Source organism: Eumetopias jubatus, unplaced genomic scaffold (genome assembly GCF_037043125.1).
Source record: "Eumetopias jubatus isolate StellerSeaLion01/CBP00866 unplaced genomic scaffold, mEumJub1_p1.0 scaffold_60, whole genome shotgun sequence".
In the NCBI taxonomy this organism is placed as follows: Eukaryota; Metazoa; Chordata; class Mammalia; order Carnivora; family Otariidae; genus Eumetopias; species Eumetopias jubatus.
Genome location: NW_028274866.1, coordinates 774,057 through 790,006, shown reverse-complemented (window position 1 = coordinate 790,006; position 15,950 = coordinate 774,057). Strand labels below are relative to the sequence as shown.

Here is a 15,950-nt window from a genome sequence, read left to right as displayed (position 1 = left end):
CTTTTTCAGTCTGACTAATGTCAGAAACAATTCAGTTTTCATGTGTAAGTTTCCTCTGCACAACATTTGTAGTCTTGGTTGTTATTCCGATGAGGGCAGTTTTCATCTGTCACTCCAAGTGAGTGCACTAGGCTTCAGTGTCAGTAGAGCTCTTTTCATGCTGTTTCTCTCTTCATCTATAGCTTACATAACAGCCTGTTTTCAAATTTAATAATTAGGTCAATGATTCTTGATTTATTTTTACAAGATAAAACTGAAGACAGTAATAAGGCCAGGGAGAAATGGTGCAGTTCTAACATCGCAATCTGAAAGGATTTTTTTCTGTATTACACAGAGGAATCTAGCATTAATAGATACTCAGAAGTAGCTTTTGGTGTAAGCATTTAAGGATGAACAGAAGAAGGTTTATGTGGTGGACACCAAGGACCCTCAACAGAGAACTTTCTCAGCTTCAATTTTTTCTCATTTTTAAAATTGTGGTAAAACATATAAAACATCAAATTTACTCTTAAACATGTTTAAGTGTATAATTCAGTGGTACTAAGTATATTAATATTGTTGTACAACCATCACCACGTGGCATCTATCTCCATAACTCTTATCTTGCAAAACTGAAACTCAATATCCATTAAACAGTAACTCCCCTCAGCCCCTGAAACCACCATTCTGCTTTCTGTTGCTATGATTTTGACTATTCTAGGTACCTCATATAAGTGGAATTATACAGTACTTGTCTTTTTCTGACTGGCTTAATGTCCTTAAGATTGATCCACATTGTAGCAGGTGTCAGGATTCTCTTCATTTTTAAGGCTGAATAACATCCCATTGTATGAACAGATCACATGTTGTTTATCCATTCATCCATAAATAGACACTTGGGTTGCTTCCATGTTTTAGCTATTGAGAATAATGCTGCTATGAACATGGGTATACAAATATCTCTTCAAGATCCTGCTTTCAATTATTTTGAGTATATATCCAGAAATGGAACTGATGGATTATATGGTAATTTTCAAAAAGTTTTTAAGAGTCACCATCCTGTTTTTCACAGTGGCTACACCATTTTATATTCCAACCAACAGTGCAGAAGAGTTCCAATTCCTCTACATCCTCACCAACACTTATTTTCTGATTGTTTTTGTTGTTTATTTGTTTGTATAATAATTAATAATCCTAATGGGTGAGAGATTGTATCTCTGTAGTTTTCATTTGTATTTCCCTAGGTGAGTTTGAGCATCTTTTCATGTGCTTACTGGCCATTTGTATACTTTCTGTGGAGAAATGCCTATTCAAGTGTGTTTTATGCATGCTTGAATTAGGTTGTTTGCCTTCTTATTGAGTTTTTAAGTTTTTTTTTAAGTGACCTCTACACCCAACATGGGGCTTGAACTCATAATCCTGAGACCAAGAGTTGCATGCTCCACTGACTGAGCCAGCCAGGCACCCCTTTCTTGTTCAGTTTTAAGGAGTTCTCCATATACAGGTTTCCCCTGCTATCCAAAAGTAGAATATGCCTATGAAACCTTTTGTAAGCTGAAATGGCATAAAACAAAGAAGCAACTACCATTTTGTAAAAGGCACAATGCTCTTCAGATTTTTTTAGTTAGTGAAAACAGGTACTAAAGTCGGTCTTTTGTAAAAGCAGTGTTGTAAAGCAAACTTTCAGACAGTGGGGGAAACGTGTACTTTGGATATTAATCTCTTAGTATTTTATTTTATTTATTTTTAAGATTTTATTTATTTATTTGAGAGAGAGAATGAGAAAGAGAGAGAGAGAGCGCATGACAGGGGGAGGGTCAGAGGGAGAAGCAGACTCCCCGCTGAGCAGGGAGCCCAACGTGGGACTCGATCCCGGGACTCCAGGATCATGACCTGAGCCGAAGGCAGTTGCTTAACCAACTGAGCCACCCAGGCGCCCTAATCTCTTAGTATTTTAAAAAAGATTTTATTATATTAGAGAGAGAGAGAGAGAGACAGCGTGAGTGGGGGGAGGGGTAGAGGGAGAGAATCTTCAAGCAGACTCCTGCTGAGCATGAAGACTGATGTGAGGCTTGATCTCATGACCCTGGGATTTTGACCTGAGCCGAAGGCAGACGCCCAACAACTGAGCCACCCAGGCGTCCCTTTATTGGTGCTTATTGAGGCTAAGTATCTGAATAGTTTCCTTGAGCAATTGTGACACATTAGGACATTCACAGCAGCAGGAGCAACCTACAGCATTTCTTTTTTATTTTTCTTTAAAATAATTGATTAGTTTTGGATCACAAAATACAGGGAAAGCACAAGGGCAGTGCCTGTGACCCCTTGGCTGTACTCCCCAGGCTATGCATCTGGGAACTACCTCTGTACAACACCAAGCTTGGCCCTCAGCACCCTCACACCCTAACATCTGCAGAGTATAGCACCCGAGCCTGAGGCAAGTTTAAACACACCCCATTCACAACACAGGGCTCCCCTCCAATCATTTTCCAGATCTCTTGCCAACAGTGAAATAGTTGTTCCAACTATCAATTTCTTAGAACTCTCAGAAATGAGTAGGTCACAGGCAATTATGCCTCAAAGCTCTTAGAGTTGTTTTTTTTTAACCTTTTAAAGAAGGCCTTTCTTAATTAACAGCAGTGACTAAAGCCCCTTCTGTGTTCCCAGTATTCTAAGCCCCAGGCGGCGATGGAGGAAGGGCAGGCCAGGCCAAGCATGAGGAATAAACAATTTTATTGGGCTCAGACCAGGAGTCCACGCATCTTGAGGACCTGTGTATTTATCAATTTTCTTCTCCACATTCTTTTTGGCCTGTTTCTGTAGCCTCATGAGCTGCTGCTTCTTCCGGTAACAGATCTTGGCCTTCTCCTTTCTCTTCTCCAGGGTGGCTGTTATGGCCTGGTACTTCCAGCCAACCTCGTGAGCCAGGCGCCCCAGGTAAGCAAACTTCCGGGTAGGCTTCAGGCGCACCACCTTGAGGGCAGCAGGAACCACCATCTGCTTTTTCTTGTCGTAGGGCGGCAGAATTCCATCAAACACCTTGAGGTGGTCCAGGGCAGCCTGGCCTTGCTTGGTCTTGTGCGGCAGCATGCCTCGCACTGTCTGCCAAAAGATGCGGCTGGGTCCTCGGAAGTGGTAGGGGCCACGGGATGGGTTGGTATTCATGCACTTGTGGAGGAAGACCAGGTACTTCAACTTGTTTCTGTAGAAATTGCCAAAAATGTTGATGCCCTCACAGCACACAACTACAACCTTGCGGCTCAGAAGCACTTGTCTGGCCACGATGGCCGCCAGGTGGCCCAGGAGATGGCCTCAGTCATCGAGCACCAGGACCTGCCCCTCCGCCATCTTCAGCAGCCGCCTGGGCTACAGCATTTCACTCCATTCCAGGGTTCCCTGGGCCCCCAAGAAAGCACGTGATGGGAGCAGCTCTGCCAACCCTATGCCATGACAAATGACTTTCTGTACTGACTGAGGGCCAGGGGCTGGCGTACTGATAAGGAAGCACTCCCAGTAAAAGGAGTTAATTTACAGAGGAAGGAAGGAGGATCTGCATGGACTAGTGGGCACAAGCAGGCTGTATGAGCAGGTTGTCAGAGACCCATCTCATTCATTCCTGCTATATTGGTACCTCTACTTCAGATTACATCTATGGTCATGTAGGGGATCCCTGATGACCAGCTGCTAGTGGAGGAAGAAGCCTGAGCTTTATTTACAGATGGGTCAGCTTGATATGCAGGTGCAAAAGCCAATGCTATTGGTTGTGAACTTTGTGTAGAAAGAGGAATGGCCCAAGGTTCCAATATATACAGACGAATGGATATCAGCAAACGGTTTGGCCGTCTAGCTAGGGGCCTAGAATTAATAGGGTTGGAATATCAGGGAGAAGGATATCTGGGCACAAAACAGAAAAATGCCACCAGAGAGCATCTAATGACTGGAAATTAACATCAGCCAACCTCTGCATGGGCCACCCCAGCGCTGGCAAAATGTGAGATAAGCAGCTATGGTGGCAGGAAGAGAATTTATGCAGCCCCAAAAGCATGGGTTCCTGCTAAGGCTCATATACCTAGTATTGTCCCTGAAAGTCCAACCTGCCAGAAGCAGAAACCAACCCTGAATGCACAATACTGCTGTCCATCGTAGAGACCAGCCAGCTGGTCTTGCCAAGGCCTTGCAGAGGCAGGAAAGACTAAATATGGGTCTCAATCACAATGAAGTGTTATCCTTTCTACAATGGGAAGGGGTCCAATGCAGTCAACTTGCCACTGACCAGCTGAAGGCTTACAGAAGGTTTGATTCACTAATGTGGGATTCCATATAACATCATGTCTGACCAGGGGACCCACTATACAATAAAGGAGGTGCTGGAGTGGGCCCATGACCATGGCATCCATTGGCTTTTTATCACATGCCAACCCATCCAGAAGCTGCCAGACAGAGTCCAGTGAAATAACTTCTTAAAGCACAGCTGAAGCTCCAACTTGAAGCCAGGGCCCTGTGAGGATAGAAGGCCAACTTCCAAGGTGCTGTATATGCACTGATGCAAAGATGGTGGCAGCAAAAGAAACTCAACTTACCATCACCCCACTGTGACCTTTCTGGGGAGTCTGTGCCAACCCTCCCTACAGCTGTGAGCTCCCAGTGTACAAGATCCCCACAGTGAAAATGCAAAAGTCTCACTGAATTAGAAACTAGGGGGCCACTCGGGGCTACTCATACCAAAGGGGCATGGGCCAGAAAAGGAGCCCCAAGGGCATGATTACAAGGTGGGGGGGATCAGGGTGCTGTCACACGCAGGGTGGGCATAAATATCGTGGTGAAGACAGAAATGGGACGGCTCTGGGAGCCACCGCCTGGTCGCGCTCACACCTGCACCACAGGCACCAGAAACCTTCTCCCCCCTTTCCGAAAGCAGCCCTTCCCCCACAGGTCCGTTGCAGGGCAGGCCACGCCCCCCCCCCCAGGGCAGATAACAATATTATCTGGTGCCCATACCATCAAGTGCACCCCTTTGTTCAGTCCATTTGTCCCACTTCCTGGCCACTTTGAGAATTATGCCCTTCTACACTCATCAACTCGTCCCTTTTTCCATTTTGTTTCCTTGGTTCTGCAGAGTCTACTCCACCCAGTTTCTCCAAAGCTTCCACCACTTTGTAACAAAACTGAGACCCCTGTCAAGAGACAGGTATTTTGACATCCACTAGCACAGCGCTTCCACTTTAATATTTTTGACTAAAATGAAAATATAAGACACACAAAACGTTTATTAGAGCAAGAGCTTGGAATAGCCTAGAGGGAACAGGATCAAGAGCACACAGAAACACTTTTTTCTCCCTCTAAAAAGAGGCAAAAATCAGAGGCAAAAGAAATAAGGTCATGGGACAGAGAAACAGAAGGCCTAGGCTCTAGTTTAGTGGGACATGGTCCACAATAGGACTCCCTATTCAAAGGAACATTCCTAAGAGCATCAGCACCTTCCAGATAAGTGATTCAGTTCTGCGATGAGCGTATTTAGGACCTTTTCTATTAGAGTGAATAGTTTCCACTGGTGCAGAAACACGTGAGGTATGTGCCTGTGTCAGTTTCAAGGGAATGTGCACAATAAGTGACAAAATGTTCCAGGGTTCATGGGTTTTACTCCTTCCTAACTTCTGTGGGATTTTTGTTTGTGCATTTCCCTTGGGATTTGATATATAAATCTTGCCAAGTATATTTGGCAACAATGTCCTTCACATGAACTGTTCTTTCACATTTTATCTAAAAAGAATCGGAAAACCTATTATATTCCCTGACCTTTGCTTAGAAGAAGTTGAGCAGCTGCAGGAACAGATAATATAAAACTGAATTTCCCCAGATGTTTATTTCAAAATTTGGCAGAGGTTGTCAGGATGTGTCCAGAGTCAGCTTATCCCGTTAATCAGTATCAAAATAATCTAGGCTATAAAATGGTATCATCAAAATAAAATTCTGTCAACTTTTTCCTGGTAAAAATACATGTGACTGCTTGCACAACAGAAAGCTAGATAACAAATAAATCATTTTCTCCATTCAATTCAATTTTACAGTTATTCACTATACCACAGGCTGCATGCTAGAGGGAAGCTACAATACAAAATATAATGTATTAGGTATAATTATCTTAATAATTTTTAACAAGACCTACATTAATGGATAAGTGGCTAATTGTTCAGTTAGAGATCAGGCTACTGACCATCTGGGCCTCTACTTTAGGGTCAGTAACACTGCACAACTGCAGGCTATATAGACTGTAGAAGGAACTTGAGTCCATTCCTCATACCACACACAAAAATTAATTCGGCGTATCAAAGGCCTAAATATAAGAGCTAATATTATAAAACTCTTGGGAGCAACTATAGGTATAATTCTGTGTGACCCTGGATTTGGCAATAGTTTCTTAGGTAAGACATCAAAAGCACAAGCAACCAAAGGAAAAAAAATTGATAAACTGGACTTCATCAAAATGAAAAACTTTGTGCTAGGACAGAATATTTAAAATGAGTACATCTGAAAATGTATCTAGAATATATACAGAATTCTCAAAACTCAAAAGTAACAGGACAAACAACCCAATTTTTAAAATGGGCCAAAGCTCTGAACAGACATTTCATCAAAGGAAATATAGGAACAGCCAATTACACATGCAAAGATGCTCAGAATCTTTAGTTATCAGAGAAATGCAAATTAAACATACAGTGAGATACCACCACAGAGTCATTAAAATGACTAAACTTAAATACTGGCTAAACTTAAATACTGGCAACATCAAGTATTGTCCAGGATGTGTTGTAACTGGCACTCTCATATGTTGTTGGTGGGAGTATAAATGGTACAACCATTCTAGAAATCTGTTGGCAGTTCTTATGGTTAAACATGCATTTCCCATATGATCCAGCAATTTCATTCCTAGATATTTAACTAAGATAAATAAAAACAGATGTCCACACAAAAGCTTGTACAGGAATGCTCATAGAAGTTTTCTTTGTATTAGCTCCCAAACTGGAAACAATCCAAAGGTCCATAGGGCAGTGATATAGTCCCATAATGGAGCAGTAATCAGCAATACAAAGAATAAAACTACTTCATGCAACAATCTGGATGAATTTCCAAATCATGATGGTAAAGATAAAAAGCCAGACACTGAAGAGTGCATACTGTATGACTCTAATGATGTAAAAGTCTTAAACAGTCAAAAATGGAATCCAGAAAGCAGCTTGTTGCCAGGGGCCAGGTCAGGGTAAGGAGACTCACTGGAAAGTTGCAGAAGGATTGATGTAAATGTTCTATGTGTTGATTAAGGTGGCGATGATGTGACTTGTATGCATTTGCCAAAACTTATCAAATTGCATATTAAAAATCTGTGCGTTTAATTGTATGTAAATTATACCTGTGGTAGGCAAAAATTTTGCTTCTCTTCACCTTTCCCCTTTGGTGTTATGCCCATGAATATGTTATGTTACATAGTTAAAGAAACTTTGTGGATGGAATTAGCTGTAGCTAATCAGCTGGTCTTGAGGGAGAGAGATGATCCTGAAACATCTGGGTGGACCCAAAGTAATCATAAAGGTCTTAAAAGTGGAACAGGAAGGCAGAAAAGGTCAGAGAGATGTGGTGGAAGTTGAAGTCAGAACGATTTAAAGCATTCGAGAGACTCAAATGCACTCTTCCTACTTTGAAGATGAAGGGCCCTACATGGAACTTCAGAGAAGGAACTGAATTCCAGTAATGATGGCAGCCCTGCCAACAACTTGATTTTGGTCTTGTGTGACCCTGACTAGGGTGCCCAGTTGAGCCCACCTGGCTTCTGAACCACTAAAATTATAATAATAAATGGGTGTTTTTGCAAGCTGTAAAGTTTGAGATAATTTGTTACACAGCAAGAAGAAACTATTATGATACTCAAAGTTGATCCAAATATTAAGAAATAACTTGACAAGCAAATAAAAATGCAATTAAAGCTCATGCTCCTAAATGAAGCTGGTTCTTTGAAAAAATTAATGAAATCGATAAACCTCTAGCCACACTTATTAAAAAGAAAAGAGAAAGGACCCAAATAAATAAAATCACAAATGAGAGAGGAGAGATCACAACCAACACCACAGAAATACAAACAACTGTAAGAAATATTATTGAAAACTATATGACAATAAATTGAAAACCTAGAAGAAATAGATAAATTCCTAGAAACATATAAACTACCAAAACTGAAACAGGAAGAAATAGAAAACTTGAACAGATTCATAACCAGCAAAGAAAGTGAATCAATACTAAAAAATCTCCCAACAAACAAAAGTCCAGGACCAGATGGCTTCCCAGGGGAATTCTACCGAACATTTAAAGAGAGTTAATTCCAAAAAACAGAAAATGAAGGAAAACTTGCAAATTCATTCTATTACCCTGATCCCAAACCAGACAGACTCCACTAAAAAAGAGAACAGGCTAATATCCCTGATGAACACGGATACAAAAATTCTCAATAAAATACTAGCAAACCAAATCCAACAGTACATTAAAATAATCATTCACCACGATTGAGTGGGATTTATTCCTCGGTTGCAAGGGTGGTTCAATATTCGCAAATCAATGTGATACACTACATTAATAAAAGAAAGGATAAGAACCATATGATCCTCTCAATAGATGCAGAAAAAGCATTTGACAAAGTACAGCATCCATTCATGATAAAAACCCTCAACAAAGTAGGTTTAGAGGGAACAAAGCACAACATAATAAAGGTCATATATGAAAAACCCACGGCTACTATGATCCTTTTTTTTTTAAAGATTTTATTTATTTATTTGAGAGAGAAAATGAGATAGAGAGAGCATGAGAGGGGGGAGGGTCCGAGGGGGGAGGGTCAGAGGGAGAAGCAGACTCCCTGCTGAGCAGGGAGCCCGATGCAGGACTCTATCGCAGGACTCCATCCCAGGGCTCCAGGACCATGACCTGAGCTGAAGGCAGTCGCTTAACCAACTGAGCCACCCAGGCGCCCCGGCTACTATTATCCTTAATGGGAAAAAACAGAGCTTTCCCGCTATGGTCAGGAAGACGACAGGGATGCCCACTCTCACCACTGTTGTTCAACATAGTACTAGAAGTCCTAGCCTCAGCAATCAGACAACAAAAAGAGATAAAAGGCATTCAAATTGGCAAGGAAGAAGTCAGACTTTCACTATTTGCAGATGACATGATACTCCAGGTGGAAAACCTGAAAGACTCCACCAAAAAACTGCTAGAACTGATACACAAATTCAGTAAAGTCACAGGACACACAACATACAGAAATCTGTTGCATTTCTATACACCAATAATGAAGCAGCAGAAAGATAAATTAAGGAATCAATCCCATTTACAACTGCACCCAAAATAATAAGATCCCTAGGAATAAACCTAACCAAAGAGGTGAAAGACCTGTACCCTGAAAACTATAAAACACTGATGAGAGAAATTGAAGATGAAACAAAGAGATGTAAAAAAAAAATTCCATGCTCATGGATTGGAAGAACAAATATTGTTAAAGTGTCTATAGCACAGAGGACATTAGGGGAAGGAAGGGAAAACCAAAGGGGGGAAATCAGAGGGGAAGACGAACCATGAGAGACTCTGGACTCCGGGGAAAAAATCTGAAGGTTTTAGAGGGGATGGTGGGGGGATGGGGGAGCCGGGTGATGGGTATTAAGGAGGGCACGTGTTTGTAATGAGCACTGGGTGTTATATGCAAACAATGAATCACGGAACACTACATCAAAAACTAATTATGTACTGTATGGTGACTAACATAACATAATAAAAAAATAAAGTAACACTATACCACTTCAAAAAAAATGTCTATAGTACCCAAAGCAATCTACAGATTTAATGCAATCCTTATGAAAATACCAACAGCATTTTTCACAGAGCTAGAACAAACAATCCTAAAATTTGTATGGAGCCACAAAAGACCCCGAATAGTCAAAGCAACCTTGAAAAAGAAAAGCAAAGCTGGAGGCATCACAATTCTGGGCTTCAAGTTGTATTACAAAGCTGTAGTGATCAACACAGTATGGTTCTGGCACAAAAATAGACCTATAAATCAATGGAACAGAATGTAAAACCCAGAAATGAGCCCACAACTATATGGTCAATAAATCTCTGACAAAGAAATAAAGCATATCCAATGGGAAAAAGACAGTCTCTTCAACAAATGATGTTGGGAAAACTGGACAGCAACATGCAGAAGAATGAAACTAGATCACTTTCTTACACTATACCCAAACATAAATTCCAAATGGATGAAACAGGGGCACCTGGGTGGCTCAGTCCGTTAAGTGTCTGCCTTGGGCTTGGGTCATGATCCCAGGGTCCTGGGATTGAGCTCCGCATTGGGCTCCCTGCTCAGCGGGGAGTCTGCTTCTCCCTTTGTCTGCCGCTCCCCGCTTACATGCGCGCTCTCTCTCTCTCTCTCTCTCTCGCTCTCTCTCTGACAAATAAAGAAACAAAATCTTTCATTTAAAAGATTAAAAAAAAAATGGATGAAACACCTAGGGGTGCCTGGGTGGCTCAGTCGGTTAAGCATCTGACTCTTAATTTCAGCTCAGGTGTTGATCTTAGGGTTGTGAGATTGAGCCCCGCGTCAGGCTCCATGCTCAGTGCAGAGTCTGCTTGAGATTCTGTCTCTCTCTCTCCCTCTTTAAATAAATAAATAAGTAAGTAAGTAAGTAAGTAAGTAAGTAAGTAAAATCTTTTAAAAAAATGGATGAAAGACCTAAATGTGAGACCTGAAACCATCAATATCCTAGAGGAGAACACAGGCAGTAACCTCTTTGACACTGGCTGTAGCAACTTCTTACTAGATATGTCTTCTGAGGCAAGGGAAACAAAAGCAAAAATAAACTACTGGGACTTCATCAAAATAAAAAGCTTCTGCACAGCAAAGGAAACAATAAAACTAAAAGGCAACCTACAAAATGGGACAAGATATTTGCAAATGACATATCTGATAAAAGGTTAGTATCCACTAGATAGAACTTATAAAACTCAACACCCAAAAAATGAATCATTCAATTAAAAAATGGACAAAATACCTGAATAGACATTTTTCCAAAGAAGGCATCCAGATGGCCAACAGACACATGAAAAGATGCACAACATCACAGATCATCAGGGAAATGCATATCAAAACTACACTGAGATATCCCCTCACACCTGTCAGAATGGTTAAAATCAACAACACAAGAAACAGGTGTTGGTGAGGATGTGGGAAAAGGGTAAATTGTTGGTGGGAATGCAAACTGGTGCAGCCACTGTGGAAAACAGTATGGAGGCCTTTCCTCAAAAAGTTAAAAATAGAACTACCCTATGACCCAGCAATTGCACTACTAGGTATGTACCCAAATACAAAAATACTAATTCAAAGGGATACATGCACCCTTATGTTTACAGCAGCATTATCTACAGTAGCCAAATTATGGAAACAGCCCAGTGTCATTGACTGATAAAGATGTGGTATATATATATATATATATATATATATATATATATATATACACACACACACACACATATATTACAGAGCCATCAAAAAGAATGAGATCTTGCCATTTGCAGTGACATGGATGGAGCTAGAGAATATAATACTAAGTGAAGTCAGTCAGTCAGAGAAAGACAAATACCCATATGATTTCACTCATATGTGGGATTTAAGAAATTAAACAAGCAAAGGAAAGAAAAAAGAAGAGAGACAAACCATGAAACAGACTCTTGACTACACAGAACAAACTGATAGTTACCAGAGGAGCGGAATGTGGGGGGATGTATTAAATAGGTGATGGGGATTAAGGAGGGCACTTACGGTGATGAGCATCGGGTGTTGAATAGAAGTGTTGAATCACTATACTGTACACCTGAAACTAACATCACACTGTATGTTAACAAACTAGAATTTAAATAGAAACTTTAGAAAAAGAAAAAAATCATGATCCTAAATGAAATCTAAGAGGATATTACAAACTACTGTAAATAATGAAAAGAAAACTTCATGTCATAACCTGTGTGATACGCAAACGTTCTCAGAGAAAAACGTATAGCTTTAAATGCCTTCACTATTAAAAACAAAGGAAAAAGGAAAAATAATACTTTTCCTTTTTTTTAATAACATCATTTTTCCTAAGGTATTAGAAAAAATACAGCACAATAAGCCAAAAGAAAATAAGAGATCATTGAAAAAGATAAAATCTAAAAATAAATATTAAAAAATAACTGGGGTGGGTGGTGCCTGGGTGGCGCAGTTGGTTGAGCATTTGATTCTTGGTTTCAGCTTGGGTCATGAGATCAAGTCCCACGTCAGGCTCCATGCTCAGCAGGGAGTCTGCTGCAGATTCTCTCTCCCTCTCCTTCTGCCCCTCCTGCTTGTGCTCTCAAACAAATAAATAAATCTTTAAAAAAATAACTGGGAAAAACAAAGAAACTTAGAAGCTCATTGTTTGAAAAGAACATTACCAACAACAAAATAGACAAATCCCTTACAAACCTGTTTGTGGATAAAAGATAAAAAGCAAAGATATAGTAATTTAAGAAAAAGAAAGGGCATATAATTTAGATAATGTGGCAACAGAATTGAAAAAATAAAGTGATTACTGTACAGATATAAAATTAAAGCTGACTTCAAAAAAAGTTGAAACTTGATTTGACTAATTTTCATAGAAGAACCTGAAGGGATGATTAAAAATATTGCGAATGTCACCCGGAGCAAATAGACTCACAAATGAGTCTTATCTTTTATTTATTTTTTAATATTTATTTATTTGAGAGAGAGGGAGCACGAGCAGGGGGACGAGGGACAGAGGGAGAGGGAGAAGCAGGCTCTCTGCTGAGCAGGGAGCCCAACGTGGGACTCGATCCCAGGACCCCGGGATCATGACCTGAGCCAAAGGCGACAGTCGTTCAACCGACTGAGCCACCCAGGCTCCCCTTATCTAACTTTTAAACAATAGATAATTCTAATGTTATTTGAGCTATAAAAAAAGATGGAGCACTCATCAATTCATCTGATAAAAGCAGTAAAATTTTAATACCAAAATCTAGTAATAGTCAAAAATAAAGCTATAGATCAATCTTACATAATAAAGGCACAGTGTTTACCTCTATAGTCCTCTGTTCTACCAGCTGAGCTGTCAAAGTGTGGTATTGTTCAAAGAAATATTCATTGTTCAAAGAAATATTAGCAATAATCAAATTATAGGAATATTAGATTGTACTCCAAGAATGTGAGCTTATTCAATATCAGGAAATCTATAAACATAATCCATTTGTCAATCAACATATTAAAAAATAAAACTTAGATGATATGAGATGTTAAAGTCATTTCTAATAAAAAATTTTATGGCAGGGTGCCTGGGTGGCTCAGTCAGTTAAGTGGCTAACTCTTGATTTCTGCTCAGGTCATGATCTCAGGGTCATGGGATCGAGCCCCACGAGCCCCACGCTGGGCTCTATGCTCAGCAGGGAGTCTGTCTCAGGATTCTCTCTCTCCCTCTGCCCCTCCTCTGGCTCATGCTTGCTCACTCTATCTCTCTAAAATAAATCTTTAAAAAAAATTTGTGGTAAATTGGAATAGAAGTAACAAAGACTATTTATGAAAAACAAACAGCAAATATTGTTCTGAATAACAAAATATTAAGACTATTTCAAGTATAAAATCATGGAGTAGACAGGAATGCTTGCTTTCATCACTAATATTTAACATTTTCTTGTATTTTCTAATAAATTCAATAAGATAAAAAAGAATAGGTTATAAACATTGGAAAAGAGCTATAATCTGTCTCATTTTGCTCATTTTAGGTAAGATTCAATACTCATAGAGACTCTAGTGTAAAATTACTAGAATTAATAACAGAATTCTGTAAGGTAACTAGATTCAACATGAATATAAACAAACAGTTTTCTTTATTCTGGTACTAAACATCAAGAAATAGAAATAAGAGAAAACATTTTATTAACAATGGCAACACATTTATAAAATGCATAGAGATAAATATAATAAATTGCTTACATTATTTAATAAAAGTTTCATAAAATGCCAATTAAAATCACAATAGGACTTGGCTCTTTTTAAGTGGAAGAACATTTAAAATTTTTATATGGAAGAATAAAATGCCTAAGAAATGCTAAGAAAGGTAGGGGTGCCTGGGTGGCTCAGTCAGTTAAGTATCTGCCTTCAGCTCAGGTCATGATCCCAGGGTCCTGGGATTGAGCCCCACACTGGACTCCCTGCTCAGCAGGGAGTCTGCTTCTCCCCCTCCCTCGGCCTTCCCCCCTTCCCTGGCTTCTGTGCACATGTTCTCTCTCTCTAATGAACAAATAAAAGTCTTAAAAAAAAATGCTAAGAAAGGTTAAAAAAAAAAAGAGCAGTGAGGACTGATTTCACTTACCAGATATCAGAAAATATAATAGACCCACTGTAATCCAATCAGTATGGTATTGGCATAGCAAGACAAAAGTAAAGTAGTTCAATGAAGAAGGATAATGCATCCAGAAATACATAATAGTATGTATGAAAATTTTATATGATGAATGGGTTTATTCAAATCAGTAGTAAAAGATGTATTATTTGATAAATGGTGCCACTGCCATAGGCTATTGATCTAGATGGAAATAAAACTACACAGATCCCACTTCTATACCATATATAAAAATAATCATCAGATGAATTGATGACAAATGTAAAAAACAAAACAATAAAAATCTTGCAAGAAAATTTGGGAAATACACATACAACCCTGATATGCAAAAAACTTTTTTTTTTAAAGATTTTATTTATTTGACAGAGAGAGACACAGCAAGAGAGGGAACACAAGCAGGGGGAGTGGGAGAGGGAGAAGCGGACTTCCCACTGATTAGGGAGCCTGACGTGGGGCTCGATCCCAGAACCCTGGGAACATGACCTGAGCTGAAGGCAGACGCTTAACGACTGAGCCACCCAGGTGCCCCATGCAGAAAACATTATTTTTAAGAGAGTGAAAGAGGACTTACACAATATAAGAATGAAAAAGGAAATATAATTACAGACACCGAACAGTTGAACAACATCACAAGATTAGTATGTGACTTGATAGCAATACATTCTCAAATCCAGAAAAATCTAGATTGCTTTCTAGAAAAATATATATAACCAAATTTGACTGAAGAAGAGGCAGAAAAATCCAAATAAATCGATGATCATAGATAACATTGAAAAAATCATTTAATACTAGTCTCCCAAAATGTACTGGAACCCAAAAAAGATGAAAAGCTTCTGAACTCATGGCTAATACCATTCTTAAACCAAAACTGGGCAAAGGTATCAAAACTGCACCACACCCACACAGAACTACAGACTAAAGCTGTGTGTAATACTGATGGGATCTCGTTCTGTTTCTCTGTACGGAAGCTTGGAGGTAGGCTGAGGGAAGTTTTATTTTCTCTCAGGCTCCTTGCCTCTTCATTCTCCAAAGTGGCAGCATGTGACAAAGAGAAGCAATGGACAAAACATAACAACATATGGACAAAACATAACAACATATCCACAAATAGTTCAGATCTGTGAAAAGGACTGGCAATGAGCACGCATACCTTACCTCAATAGTGCTTTTTCAGTGCTTAACTACCATCACAACCATCCTAACCTGACGTCTGCACCTTCCTCCAAACAGTCACATCCTCACAATCCTGACCGGACCCTATAGAACATGCCTTTACCTTGTGTCCACGTGCAGCTCACTGAGCAGTTCACTTTGCATATAGTCCCAGGACAGTTCCACAGCACCCAGGTAGTATCTTCTGGTGGCACTAAAGCTGAATGGCAAAAGGCACAGAAAGAAGCAGGTAGAGAGTTCTGTTTGCATGGCTCGTATTGCTAGAAAATGTTCAACTGGAGAAACAAAAGATTAATTCTTCTCTAAAATATCTTCAGCTCCCAGGGGAAAAAAAAGGTA

General features: G+C 39.8%; 1 protein-coding gene and 1 pseudogene across 2 annotated transcripts in view; both read right to left on the bottom strand.

The window, feature by feature from the left end:
• Positions 1-15,950, bottom strand: part of F8 (coagulation factor VIII) — a 138,008-nt gene extending 122,058 nt beyond the window's left edge. For both annotated transcript variants that reach the window (XM_028094884.2, XM_088020568.1), the window contains exon 1: positions 15,715-15,950. In XM_028094884.2, coding sequence (XP_027950685.1) covers positions 15,715-15,860 — 146 coding nt within the window. In that variant the 5' untranslated portion in view covers positions 15,861-15,950. The remainder of the gene's footprint in view (positions 1-15,714) is intronic.
• On the bottom strand, positions 2,721-3,350 carry LOC114201918 (large ribosomal subunit protein uL13 pseudogene; annotated as a pseudogene).